This window comes from Salmo salar, chromosome ssa09 (assembly GCF_905237065.1).
Source record: "Salmo salar chromosome ssa09, Ssal_v3.1, whole genome shotgun sequence".
NCBI lineage: Eukaryota > Metazoa > Chordata > Actinopteri > Salmoniformes > Salmonidae > Salmo > Salmo salar.
In genome coordinates this window covers 92,893,476-92,907,165 of record NC_059450.1, presented here as the reverse complement: position 1 = coordinate 92,907,165, position 13,690 = coordinate 92,893,476, and the positions used below count along the sequence as shown (strand labels likewise).

At 42.7% G+C, this 13,690-nt stretch overlaps 1 protein-coding gene across 3 annotated transcripts in view; it reads left to right on the top strand.

The window, feature by feature from the left end:
- The window catches only part of LOC106612254 (glycine receptor, alpha 1), a 146,934-nt gene that overhangs the window by 90,801 nt on the left and 42,443 nt on the right, over positions 1 to 13,690 (top strand). For all 3 annotated transcript variants that reach the window (XM_045724231.1, XM_045724230.1, XM_045724232.1), the window contains 3 exons: positions 2,473 to 2,696; positions 11,030 to 11,112; positions 11,642 to 11,779. In XM_045724231.1, the coding sequence (XP_045580187.1) occupies positions 2,473 to 2,696; positions 11,030 to 11,112; positions 11,642 to 11,779 (445 nt within the window). The remainder of the gene's footprint in view (positions 1 to 2,472; positions 2,697 to 11,029; positions 11,113 to 11,641; positions 11,780 to 13,690) is intronic.

Sequence of the window (13,690 nt, the reverse complement as noted above, 5' to 3'; positions counted from 1 at the left end):
CCAAGGATATAGACATATCTGATATTTGCAGGAAGCTTAAATTCTTGTTACTCTAACTGCACTGTCCAATTTACAGTAGCTATCACAGTGAAAGAATACCATGCTATTGTTTGAGGAGAGTGCACAATTTTGAACATGAAAGTTATTAATAAACAAATTAGGCACATTTGGGCAGTCTTGATACAAACTTTTTAACAGAAATACAATAGTTCATTGGATCAGTCATAAACTTTGCACATACACTGATGCCATCTAGTGGCCAAAATCTAAATTGCACCTGGGCTGGAATAATACATTATGGCCTTTCTCTTGCATTTCAAAGATAATGATACAAAGAAAATACAAAAGAACAGTTGGTTTTTCTTTGTATTATCTTTTACCAGATCTAATGTGTTATATTCTACTACATTCCTTTCACATTTCCATAAACTCCAAAGTGTTTCCATTCAAATGGTATCAAGAATATGCATATCCTTGCTCCAGGTCCTGAGCTACAGGCAGTTAGATTTGGGTATGTCATTTTAGGCAAAAATTGAAAAAAAGGGGCTAATCCTTATCACACACATTAAATATGTTTCCATTTGGTGGCAGCAGTGGGATTTGACATTGATGACAATTTGTTTTCTATCTTACTTGATATAACTTATAATGTGTAGTAGTAAGGAGTTGATAGTAACAAACAGTCAAATCAGTCATCACATAAGGTAGCTTTGACAGTCATAGAAATTGAATTACTCAATGTGGCCGCCCATCCACCCATCACTGAACATTGACTTGAACAGGTGCTTTCCCTTTCGGGTAATTATATTTCTATGTTGGCAGCAAACCAATTTGTCTGTCCACATTGGAGAACCCTTTAAAGAACCCTTCTTGGTTTAGGTATAACCCTTTTGTTTCACAGTAGAAGCATTTTGGGTTCCATGTAGAACCCTTTCCACAGAGGGTTCTACATGGAACCCAAAACAGTTTTACCTGGAACAAAAAAGGGTTTTTCTATGGGGACAGCTGAAGAACCCTTTTGGAACCCTTGTTGGTTCAGTCACTTCTAGTGAAAAACAGAAGGTGTGTTGCAATAATGTGAGAAATTACCTAACTGCCCTGGGAGATAATTTTATGGCAGCCTCCACTCTTATATTGTATCCTTTGTTGGGGGAATATTTTCATATTCCGCTTGTGTGTTTAGAATCTAGATTACTGCTATTTTAAATAATGAAAAGGTCTATGAAGACCTCATTCTGTAATCACAGACAGACTAGACCTCACTCTGTAATCATAGTCAGACCAGACCTCATTCTGTAACCATAGTCAGACTAGACCTCATTCTGTAATCATAGTCAGACTAGACCTCATTCTGTAATCATAGTCAGACCAGACCTCATTCTGTAACCATAGTCAGACTAGACCTCATTCTGTAATCATAGTCAGACCAGACCTCATTCTGTAACCATAGTCAAACTATACCTCATTCTGTAATCATAGTCAGACTAGACCTCATTTTGTGATCATAGTCAGACTAGACCACATTCTGTAACCATAGTCAGACTAGACCTCGTTCTGTAATCACAGTCAGACTAGACCTCATGTTGTGATCACAGTCAGACTAAACCTCATTCTGTAATCATAGTCAAACTAGACCTCATTCTGTAATCATAGTAAGACTTAACCTCATTCTATAATCACAGTCAGACTAGACCTCATTCTGTAATCACAGTCAGACTAGACCTCATTCTGTAATCACAGTCAGACTAGACCTCATTCTGAAATCTCAGTCAGACTAGACCTCATTCTGTAATCACAGTCAGACCAGACCTCATTCTGTAATCACAGTCAGACTAGACCTCATTCTGTAATCACAGTTAGACCAGACCTCATTCTGTAATCACAGTCAGACTAGACCTCATTCTGTAATCACAGTCAGACCAGACCTCATTCTGTAATCACAGTCAGACTAGACCTCATTCTGTAATCACAGTCAGACTAGACCTCATTCTGTAATCATAGTCAGTTTTCCGTAAAAACTCATTTTTATTTTCCAACAAAATTCCCATAATAACAAAACAGGTGTATCTGTGTGTTGTGAGATAATTTCTAGAAAACATTATTCTAATGTTGTGGCTGATTGCCATTGGAAAGGTCACCTGCTGTCATGCCTGCTACGTTACAGCCTAGTCGTTATGGTATTATATAACTGCACGCCAGTTCTCTAGAATAATTGACAATTACGGTGGACTGTCGTGGCTAAAGGCCACAGTCCTATTGAAGGGCTATATGTGTTTTCTAAAGGACACGATGAACCACCAGGACCATTATTTAGCTCCTGTCTTAAGAAACAATCAAACAAACAACCAAACCAGCCAATCAATCAATCAATCAAACCGCCCCCTGAGTCCTATCTATACAATGCACTGACATACCTAGATATTTCTCTGACAATCTGATGCACTGATTGACATTTAACTGTTCTCTCCCCAGGACTACAGAGTGAATATCTTCCTGAGGCAGCAATGGAACGACCCCAGGCTGGCATATAGTGAATACCCCGATGACTCTCTCGACCTGGACCCATCTATGTTGGACTCTATCTGGAAACCTGATTTGTTCTTCGCCAACGAAAAAGGCGCCAATTTCCATGAGGTTACGACTGACAACAAACTACTAAGGATTTCAAAAAATGGGAACGTATTGTATAGTATTCGGTATGCTATTATTTTCTTGTTGTATCTTCCTCTTTTCTTGTTAGTTTCTCAGAATGTCTATCCAGTGCTAGACCTATAGCTGACAGATGAATGTCTATACAGTGCTAGACCTATGGCTGACAGATGAATGTCTGGTGCTAGACCTATGGCTAACAGATGAATGTCTGGTGCTAGACCTATGGCTGACAGATGAATGTCTATCCAGTGCTAGACCTATGGCTGACAGATGAATGTCTGGTGCTAGACCTATGGCTGACAGATGAATGTCTGGTGCTAGACCTATGGCTGACAGATTAATGTCTGGTGCTAGGCCTATGGCTGACAGATGAATGTCTGGTGCTAGACCTATGGCTGACAGATGAATGTCTGGTGCTAGACCTATGGCTGACAGATGAATGTCTATCCAGTGCTAGACCTATGGCTGACAGATTAATGTCTGGTGCTAGACCTATGGCTGACAGATGAATGTCTGGTGCTAGACCAACGGCTGACAGATGAATGTCTATCCAGTGCTAGACCTATGGCTGACAGATTCATGTCTGGTGCTAGGCCTATGGCTGACAGATGAATGTCTATCCGGTGCTAGACCTATGGCTGACAGATGAATGTCTGGTGCTAGACCTATAGCTGACAGATGAATGTCTGGTGCTAGGCCTATGGCTGACATATTAATGTCTATCCAGTGCTAGACCTATGGCTGACAGATTCATGTCTGGTGCTAGACCTATGGCTGACAGATTAATGTCTGGTGCTAGGCCTATGGCTGACAGATGAATGTCTATCCGGTGCTAGGCCTATGGCTGACAGATTAATGTCTGGTGCTAGACTTATAGCTGACAGATGAATGTCTGGTGCTAGGCCTATGGCTGACAGATGAATGTCTATCCAGTGCTAGACCTACGGCTGACAGATTAATGTCTGGTGCTAGACCTATGGCTGACAGATGAATGTCTATCCGGTGCTAGACCTATGGCTGACAGATGAATGTCTATCCAGTGCTAGACCTATGGCTGACAGATGAATGTCTGGTGCTAGACCTATGGCTGACAGATGAATGTCTGTCCAGTGCTAGACCTATGGCTGACAGATGAATGTCTGGTGCTAGGCCTATGGCTGACAGATGAATGTCTATCCGGTGCTAGACCTATGGCTGACAGATGAATGTCTGGTGCTAGACCTATGGCTGACAGATGAATGTCTATCCAGTGCTAGACCTATAGCTGACAGATGAATGTCTATCCGGTGCTAGGCCTATGGCTGACAGATGAATGTCTATCCGGTGCTAGGCCTATGGCTGACAGATGAATGTCTGGTGCTAGACCTATAGCTGACAGATGAATGTCAATCTGGTGCTAGACCTATAGCTGACAGATGAATGTCAATCTGGTGCTAGGCCTATGGCTGACAGATGAATGTATATCCGGTGCTAGACCTATGGCTGACAGATGAATGTCTGGTGCTAGACCTATGGCTAACAGATGAATGTCTGGTGCTAGACCTTTAGCTGACAGATGAATGTCTGGTGCTAGACCGATAGCTGACAGATGAATGTCTATCTGGTGCTAGGCCTATGGCTGACAGATGAATGTCTGGTGCTAGACCTATGGCTGACAGATGAATGTCTATCCAGTGCTAGACCTATAGCTGACAGATGAATGTCTGGTGCTAGACCTATAGCTGACAGATGAATGTCTGGTGCTAGGCCGATGGCTGACAGATGAATGTCTATCCAGTGCTAGACCTATAGCTGACAGATGACTGTCTGGTGCTAGACCTATGGCTGACAGATGAATGTCTGGTGCTAGACCTATGGCTGACAGATGAATGTTTGGTGCCAGACCTATGGCTGACAGATGAATGTCTATCCGGTGCTAGGCCTATGGCTGACAGATGAATGTCTATCTGGTGCTAGGCCTATGGCTGACAGATGAATGTCTGGTGCTAGACCTATAGCTGACAGATGAATGTCAATCTGGTGCTAGACCTATAGCTGACAGATGAATGTCAATCTGGTGCTAGGCCTATGGCTGACAGATGAATGTATATCCGGTGCTAGACCTATGGCTGACAGATGAATGTCTGGTGCTAGACCTATGGCTAACAGATGAATGTCTGGTGCTAGACCTATAGCTGACAGATGAATGTCTGGTGCTAGACCGATAGCTGACAGATGAATGTCTATCTGGTGCTAGGCCTATGGCTGACAGATGAATGTCTGGTGCTAGACCTATGGCTGACAGATGAATGTCTATCCAGTGCTAGACCTATAGCTGACAGATGAATGTCTGGTGCTAGACCTATGGCTGACAGATGAATGTATATCCAGTGCTAGACCTATAGCTGACAGATGAATGTCTGGTGCTAGACCTATAGCTGACAGATGAATGTCTGGTGCTAGGCCGATGGCTGACAGATGAATGTCTATCCAGTGCTAGACCTGTAGCTGACAGATGAATGTCTGGTGCTAGACCTATGGCTGACAGATGAATGTCTGGTGCTAGACCTATGGCTGACAGATGAATGTTTGGTGCTAGACCTATGGCTGACAGATGAATGTCTATCCGGTGCTAGACCTATGGCTGACAGATTAATGTCTGGTGCTAGACCTATGGCTGACAGATGAATGTGTATCTAGTGCTAGACCTATGGCTGACAGGTGAATGTCTATCCGGTGCTAGACCTATAGCTGACAGATTAATGTTTGGTGCTAGACCTATGGCTGACAGATGAATGTGTATCTGGTGCTAGACCTATGGCTGACAGATGAATGTTCGGTGCTAGACCTATAGCTGACAGATTAATGTTTGGTGCTAGACCTATGGCTGACAGATGAATGTCTGGTGCTAGACCTATGGCTGACAGATGAATGTCTGGTGCTAGACCTATGGCTGACAGATGAATGTGTATCTGGTGCTAGACCTATGGCTGACAGATGAATGTCTATCCGGTGCTAGACCTATAGCTGACAGATTAATGTTTGGTGCTAGACCTATGGCTGACAGATGAATGTCTGGTGCTAGACCTATGGCTGACAGATGAATGTCTATCTGCTGCTAGACCTATGGCTGACAGATGAATGTCTATACAGTGCTAGACCTATAGCTGACAGATGAATGTCTGGTGCTAGACCTATAGCTGACAGATGAATGTCTATCCAGTGCTAGACCTATAGCTGACAGATGAATGTCTATACAGTGCTAGACCTATAGCTGACAGATGAATGGCTGGTGCTAGACCTATGGCTGACAGATTAATGTCTGGTGCTAGACCTATGGCTGACAGATGAATGTCTATCCAGTGCTAGACCTATGGCTGACAGATTAATGTTTGGTGCTAGACCTATGGCTGACAGATTAATGTCTATCTGCTGCTAGACCTATAGCTGACAGATTAATGTCTGGTGCTAGACCTATGTCTGACAGATGAATGTCTGGTGCTAGACCTATGGCTGACAGATTAATGTCTGGTGCTAGACCTATGGCTGACAGATGCATGTCTGGTGCTAGACCTATGGCTGACAGATGAATGTCTGGTGCTAGACCTATGGCTGACAGAAGAATGTCTGGTGCTAGACCTATGGCTGACAGATGAATGTTTGGTGCTAGACCTATGGCTGACAGATGAATGTCTATCTGGTGCTAGACCTATGGCTGACAGATTAATGTCTGGTGCTAGACCTATGGCTGACAGATGAATGTGTATCTAGTGCTAGACCTATGGCTGACAGGTGAATGTCTATCCGGTGCTAGACCTATAGCTGACAGATTAATGTTTGGTGCTAGACCTATGGCTGACAGATGAATGTGTATCTGGTGCTAGACCTATGGCTGACAGATGAATGTCTATCCGGTGCTAGACCTATAGCTGACAGATTAATGTTCGGTGCTAGACCTATAGCTGACAGATTAATGTTTGGTGCTAGACCTATGGCTGACAGATGAATGTCTGGTGCTAGACCTATGGCTGACAGATGAATGTCTATCCAGTGCTAGACCTATAGCTGACAGATGAATGGCTGGTGCTAGACCTATGGCTGACAGATTAATGTCTGGTGCTAGACCTATGGCTGACAGATGAATGTCTATCCAGTGCTAGACCTATGGCTGACAGATTAATGTTTGGTGCTAGACCTATGGCTGACAGATGAATGTGTATCTGGTGCTAGACATATAGCTGACAGATTAATGTTTGGTGCTAGACCTATGGCTGACAGATGAATGTCTATCTGCTGCTAGACCTATGGCTGACAGATGAATGTCTGTCTGCTGCTAGACCTATGGCTGACAGATTAATGTTTGGTTCTAGACCTATGGCTGACAGATGAATGTCTATCTGCTGCTAGACCTATGGCTGACAGATTAATGTTTGGTGCTAGACCTATGGCTGACAGATGAATGTCTATCTGCTGCTAGACCTATAGCTGACAGATTAATGTCTGGTGCTAGACCTATGGCTGACAGATGAATGTCTGGTGCTAGACCTATGGCTGACAGATTAATGTCTGGTGCTAGACCTATGGCTGACAGATGCATGTCTGGTGCTAGACCTATGGCTGACAGATGAATGTCTGGTGCTAGACCTATGGCTGACAGAAGAATGTCTGGTGCTAGACCTATGGCTGACAGATGAATGTCTATCCAGTGCTAGACCTATGGCTGACAGATGAATGTCTGGTGCTAGACCTATGGCTGACAGATGAATGTCTATCTGGTGCTAGAACTATGGCTGACAGATTAATGTCTTGTGCTAGACCTATGGCTGACAGATTATATTGCTTACGGTGGAAACAGATATTAACATCCACATAACAACAAAAGTGATCTACTTTAAATGCAAGCATCTTTGCAGTGTATTTGATCTGTAATCAAGCCTAGTATTCAACCCTTGGACAGGCAGAGAGGAATTGGATCCTTATAAACAGCCATGGGAAGGCAGTGAGAAGAGGCCTTCTCATTTCTTACCTTGACACCCATTAGATCGCTTTGATTCTCACCTGACCCCGCGCTAAAGAGAACCTGCCTCAGTGTCTTTGATCTCACCTGACCCCACGCTAAAGAGAACCTGCCTCAGTGTATTTGATCTCACCTGACCCCGCGCTAAAGAGAACCTGCCTCAGTGTCTTTGATCTCACCTGACCCCGCGCTAAAGAGAACCTGCCTCAGTGTCTTTGATCTCACCTGACCCCGCGCTAAAGAGAACCTGCCTCAGTGTCTTTGATCTCACCTGACCCCGCGCTAAAGAGAACCTGCCTCAGTGTCTTTGATCTCACCTGACCCCGCGCTAAAGAGAACCTGCCTCAGTGTATTTGATCTCACCTGACCCCGCTAAAGAGAACCTGCCTCAGTGTCTTTGATCTCACCTGACCCCGCGCTAAAGAGAACCTGCCTCAGTGTATTTGATCTCACCTGACCCCGCGCTAAAGAGAACCTGCCTCAGTGTATTTGATCTCACCTGACCCCGCGCTAAAGAGAACCTGCCTCAGTGTATTTGATCTCACCTGACCCCGCGCTAAAGAGAACCTGCCTCAGTGTCTTTGATCTCACATGACCCCGCGCTAAAGAGAACCTGCCTCAGTGTCTTTGATCTCACCTGACCCCGCGCTAAAGAGAACCTGCCTCAGTGTATTTGATCTCACCTGACCCCGCGCTAAAGAGAACCTGCCTCAGTGTATTTGATCTCACCTGACCCCGCGCTAAAGAGAACCTGCCTCAGTGTATTTGATCTCACCTGACCCCGCGCTAAAGAGAACCTGCCTCAGTGTCTTTGATCTCACATGACCCCGCGCTAAAGAGAACCTGCCTCAGTGTCTTTGATCTCACCTGACCCCGCGCTAAAGAGAACCTGCCTCAGTGTATTTGATCTCACCTGACCCCGCGCTAAAGAGAACCTGCCTCAGTGTATTTGATCTCACCTGACCCCACGCTAAAGAGAACCTGCCTCAGTGTATTTGATCTCACCTGACCCCGCGCTAAAGAGAACCTGCCTCAGTGTATTTGATCTCACCTGACCCCACGCTAAAGAGAACCTGCCTCAGTGTCTTTGATCTCACCTGACCCCGCTAAAGAGAACCTGCCTCAGTGTCTTTGATCTCACCTGACCCCGCGCTAAAGAGAACCTGCCTCAGTGTATTTGATCTCACCTGACCCCGCGCTAAAGAGAACCTGCCTCAGTGTATTTGATCTCACCTGACCCCGCTAAAGAGAACCTGCCTCAGTGTATTTGATCTCACCTGACCCCGTGCTAAAGAGAACCTGCCTCAGTGTATTTGATCTCACCTGACCCCGCGCTAAAGAGAACCTGCCTCAGTGTATTTGATCTCACCTGACCCCGCGCTAAAGAGAACCTGCCTCAGTGTATTTGATCTCACCTGACCCCGTGCTAAAGAGAACCTGCCTCAGTGTATTTGATCTCACCTGACCCCGCGCTAAAGAGAACCTGCCTCAGTGTATTTGATCTCACCTGACCCCGCGCTAAAGAGAACCTGCCTCAGTGTCTTTGATTCTCACCTGACCCCGCGCTAAAGAGAACCTGCCTCAGTGTATTTGATCTCACCTGACCCCGCGCTAAAGAGGACCTGCCTCAGTGTATTTGATCTCACCTGACCCCGCGCTGAAGAGAACCTTCCTCAGTGTCTTTTCTGATTGAAACAATAAACCTTATAAATAACATTTGTCGTGTAACGGTGATGATATCACACTGCGGTATAAGTAAACTATGAATGCAATGCAACCAATAGACCTGCTCCTCACCTACCTACATGTATCTCAAGATAAAAGTAACAGCAGCCGTCTAGGTTGAAGCACAAATGGCTGCCGCTTCTATAGATGTTTTTCTATACTTGCGGTATGAACAATAGCATGGAGATGCAGCCAGTCTTTTTGGGGATGAGGTTCACGTGCATGGCAAGCAGGAAGGTGTTTGGCATGAGTGGAAGAATGCCTGAGATGTGTATTGTAACCTTTTAGATTACAAGGCATCATGACAGGAAATATAGCCGCAGTTATAACAATATGTTACCCTGCTTCTCCTCCTGTAATGCTGTGCTAGTGGTTTATAACAATATGTTACCCTGCTTCTCCTCCTGTAATGCTGTGCTAGGGGTTTATAACAATATGTTACCCTGCTTCTCCTCCTGTAATGCAGTGCTAGAGGTTTATAACAATATGTTACCCTGCTACTCTTCCTGTAATGCTGTGCAAGTGGTTTATAACAATATGTTACCCTGCTACTCTTCCTGTAAGGCTGTGCTAGTGGTTTATAACAATATGTTACCCTGCTTCTCCTCCTGTAATGCTGTGCTAGAGGTTTATAACAATATGTTACCCTGCTACTCTTCCTGTAAGGCTGAGCTAGTGGTTTATAACAATATGTTACCCTGCTTCTCCTCCTGTAATGCTGTGCTAGTGGTTTATAACAATATGTTACACTGCTACTCTTCCTGTAATGCTGTGCAAGTGGTTTATAACAATATGTTACCCTGCTTCTCTTCCTGTAATGCTGTGCTAGAGGTTTATAAAAATATGTTACCCTGCTACTCTTCCTGTAATGCTGTGCTAGAGGTTTATAACAATATGTTACCCTGCTACTCTTCCTGTAATGCTGTGCTAGAGGTTTATAACAATATGTTACCCTGCAACTCCTCCTGTAATGCTGTGCTAGTGGTTTATAACAATATGTTACCCTGCTACTCTTCCTGTAATGCTGTGCTAGAGGTTTATAACAATATGTTACCCTGCTACTCTTCCTGTAATGCTGTGCTAGAGGTTTATAACAATATGTTACCCTGCTACTCTTCCTGTAATGCTGTGCAAGTGGTTTATAACAATATGTTACCCTGTCTATTCCATTCATTATATTCTATTGTATTCCATTCTTCCATTTTATTCTGTTCCATTCTATTATATTCCATTCTCCCATTATATTCTATTCCATTATATGCTATTCTATTCCATTTTTCCATTCAATTCTATTCCATTATATAATACTTCATTCTATTCAATTCCATTCTATTCCATTCTATTCTTCCATTCAATTCTATTCCATTCTATTCTATTATATTTCATTACTTTTTATTCCATTATATTATATTGTATTCCATTCTACTCCATTCCATTCTATTCCATTCCATTCTATTCTATTATATTTCATTACTTTTTATTCCATTTTATTGTATTGTATTCCATTCTACTCCATTCCATTCTATTCCATTCCATTCTATTCTATGTGAACGTGTTAACAAAATAACGCTGATCCTGGCCTGTCTGTTCTGCTCTTTCCTGTTTTGTGCTGTTCTGTTCTGTTTTGTTCTGTTGTGTTCTATTCTATGTGACCAGAATAACACTGGTCCTGGCCTGTCCCATGGACCTGAAGAACTTTCCAATGGACGTACAGACCTGCATCATGCAGCTGGAGAGTTGTGAGTATTCCATTATCCTTTAGGAACACAGTTATCACACACACACACACAGGTAGGGTAGGGGGAAGTATTTATTTTGTGTTAGTGTGATGGATGTGTCTCTGGTCTGGAGGACAGTATGATGAAAGGCCAGTGATTTACACAGCCCCTCCAGCAGCAAAGAACAGATTCAGGGAAGGGACAGGGAGGGAGTCAGGGGGGACCAACCTCCTCCAACCTGCTCTAACCAGCCAACACTGGCTTGTCCCTCCCTCCCCACCTATTCTCTTTGGAAATTATGGATTTTTCTTTTTTCTTGACTCATTGTTCTCAGGTGTGAAGAATGAAAACAACATGTATTGCTTCTATATGAACACTGTGGAGCTACGGTAGAGTTGGTTGATCAAGGCATTTAAACCTTCATCATACCACATTGTCAATAATATTTTTTCTCTCTTACAAACAGCTTGAATGTACTGTGATACTGTGGTTGTAAGACTGTAGTAATACTGTGGTAATAATGATCTTGTTTCAAACTATTCCTATCCAGTTGGCTACACGATGAACGATCTCATATTTGAGTGGGATGAGAAGGGAGCCGTGCAGGTAGCAGACGGGCTGACATTACCTCAGTTTATACTGAAAGAGGAGAAAGACCTGCGATACTGTACCAAGCACTACAATACAGGTTGGTTTGTCTCTCGTCACCTCTCAGGCTACCTCTTCCTCATACGCTCTTTTTTAAGGGGTTTGTACGTTGAGCTAAACTCTCTTTGTCTATGTTGGTCTTTTGTTGACTATCTGAGAACAGCGTAACATAGACATTACAGGGTGCATTGTTAGGACACATCATGCTGGAACACAGAGTGGGAGAAAGAAGGGAGGAAGGACCAGAACCAATCAGAGCTTTGTCCCAAATGGCCCCCTTATTCACTGAAAACCATCTGGCCACTCAACCTCATCAGTCTTACATTGTTACACTCCAGATACAACAGAAGAAAACAGAGGCTGAAGACCAGTCTAGATGGAATCTAAACAGAAACTGAAGACCAGTCTAAATGTAATCTAAACAAAGACTGAAGGCCGGTCTAGATGGAATCTAAACAGAGACTGAAGGCCAGTCTAGATGGAATCTAAACAGAGATTGAAGGCCAGTGTAGATGGAATCTAAACAGAGACTGAAGGCCAGTCTAGATGGAATCTAAACAGAGACTGAAGAGCAGTCTAGATGGAATCTAAACAGAGACTGAAGGCCAGTCTAGATGGAATCTAAACAGAGACTGAAGAGCAGTCTAGATGGAATCTAAACAGAGACTGAAGGCCAGTCTAGATGGAATCTAAACAAGCCTGAAGGCCAGTCTAGATGGAATCTAAACAAGCCTGAAGGCCAGTCTAGATGGAATCTAAACAGAGATTGAAGGCCAGTCTAGATGGAATCTAAACAGAGACTGAAGGCCAGTCTAGATGGAATCTAAATAGAGACTGAAGGCCAGTCTAGATGGAATCTAAACAGAGATTGAAGGCCAGTCTAGATGGAATCTAAACAGAGATTGAAGGCCAGTCTATATGGGATCTAAACAGAAACTGAAGACCAGTCTAAATGTAATCTAAACAAAGACTGAAGGCCGGTCTAGATGGAATCTAAACAGAGACCGAAAGTCAGTCTAGAATAATCTAAAATAGAATAGAGTGAGAAAAACAACAAAGGGTAAAATAAAGAAAAATATGATTTGATATGATATGATTTGATATGATTTGGTATGATATAATTTGGTATGATATGATTTGATATAATATGATATGATTTCATATTATATGATTTGATATATGATTTGATATGATTTGGTATGATATGATTTGATATAATATGATATGATTTGATATAATATGATATGATTTGATATAATATTTTACATTTTACATTTTAGTCATTTAGCAGACGCTCTTATCCAGAGCGACTTACAAATTGGTGCATTCACCTATAATATCCAGTGGAACAACCACTTTACAATAGTGCATCTAAATCTTTTAAGGGGGGGGTTAGAAGGATTACTTTATCCTATCCCAGGTATTCCTTGAAGAGGTGGGGTTTCAGGTGTCTCCGGAAGGTGGTGATTGACTCCGCTGTCCTGGCGTCGTGAGGGAGCTTGTTCCACCATTGGGGTGCCAATGATATGATTTGATATGATTTGAAATGATTTGATTTGATATTATTTGATATGATTTGATATGATATGATATCATTTGAAATTGTATGATATTATTTGATATGATTTGATATTATATGATAACATATGATATGATAATATATGATTTGATATTATATGATAATATATGATATGATAATATATGATTTGATAATATATGATTTGATGTGATTTGATAACATTTGATTTGATTTGATGTGATTTTATTTAATTTTCTTCTGAGGATTTTGTTTGTTGTGTTGTTGACATTGGATTAAATTGATATCTGGTGCCATTAAAATCTTGATTATTTTAAATATCATACCATCGCTCAGGAGAGGGTGACATCTGGAAATGACAGGCCGGCTGATGGATGGGGTCTGTCTCCTAACTCTAGAATCCTGCTCTCTCAG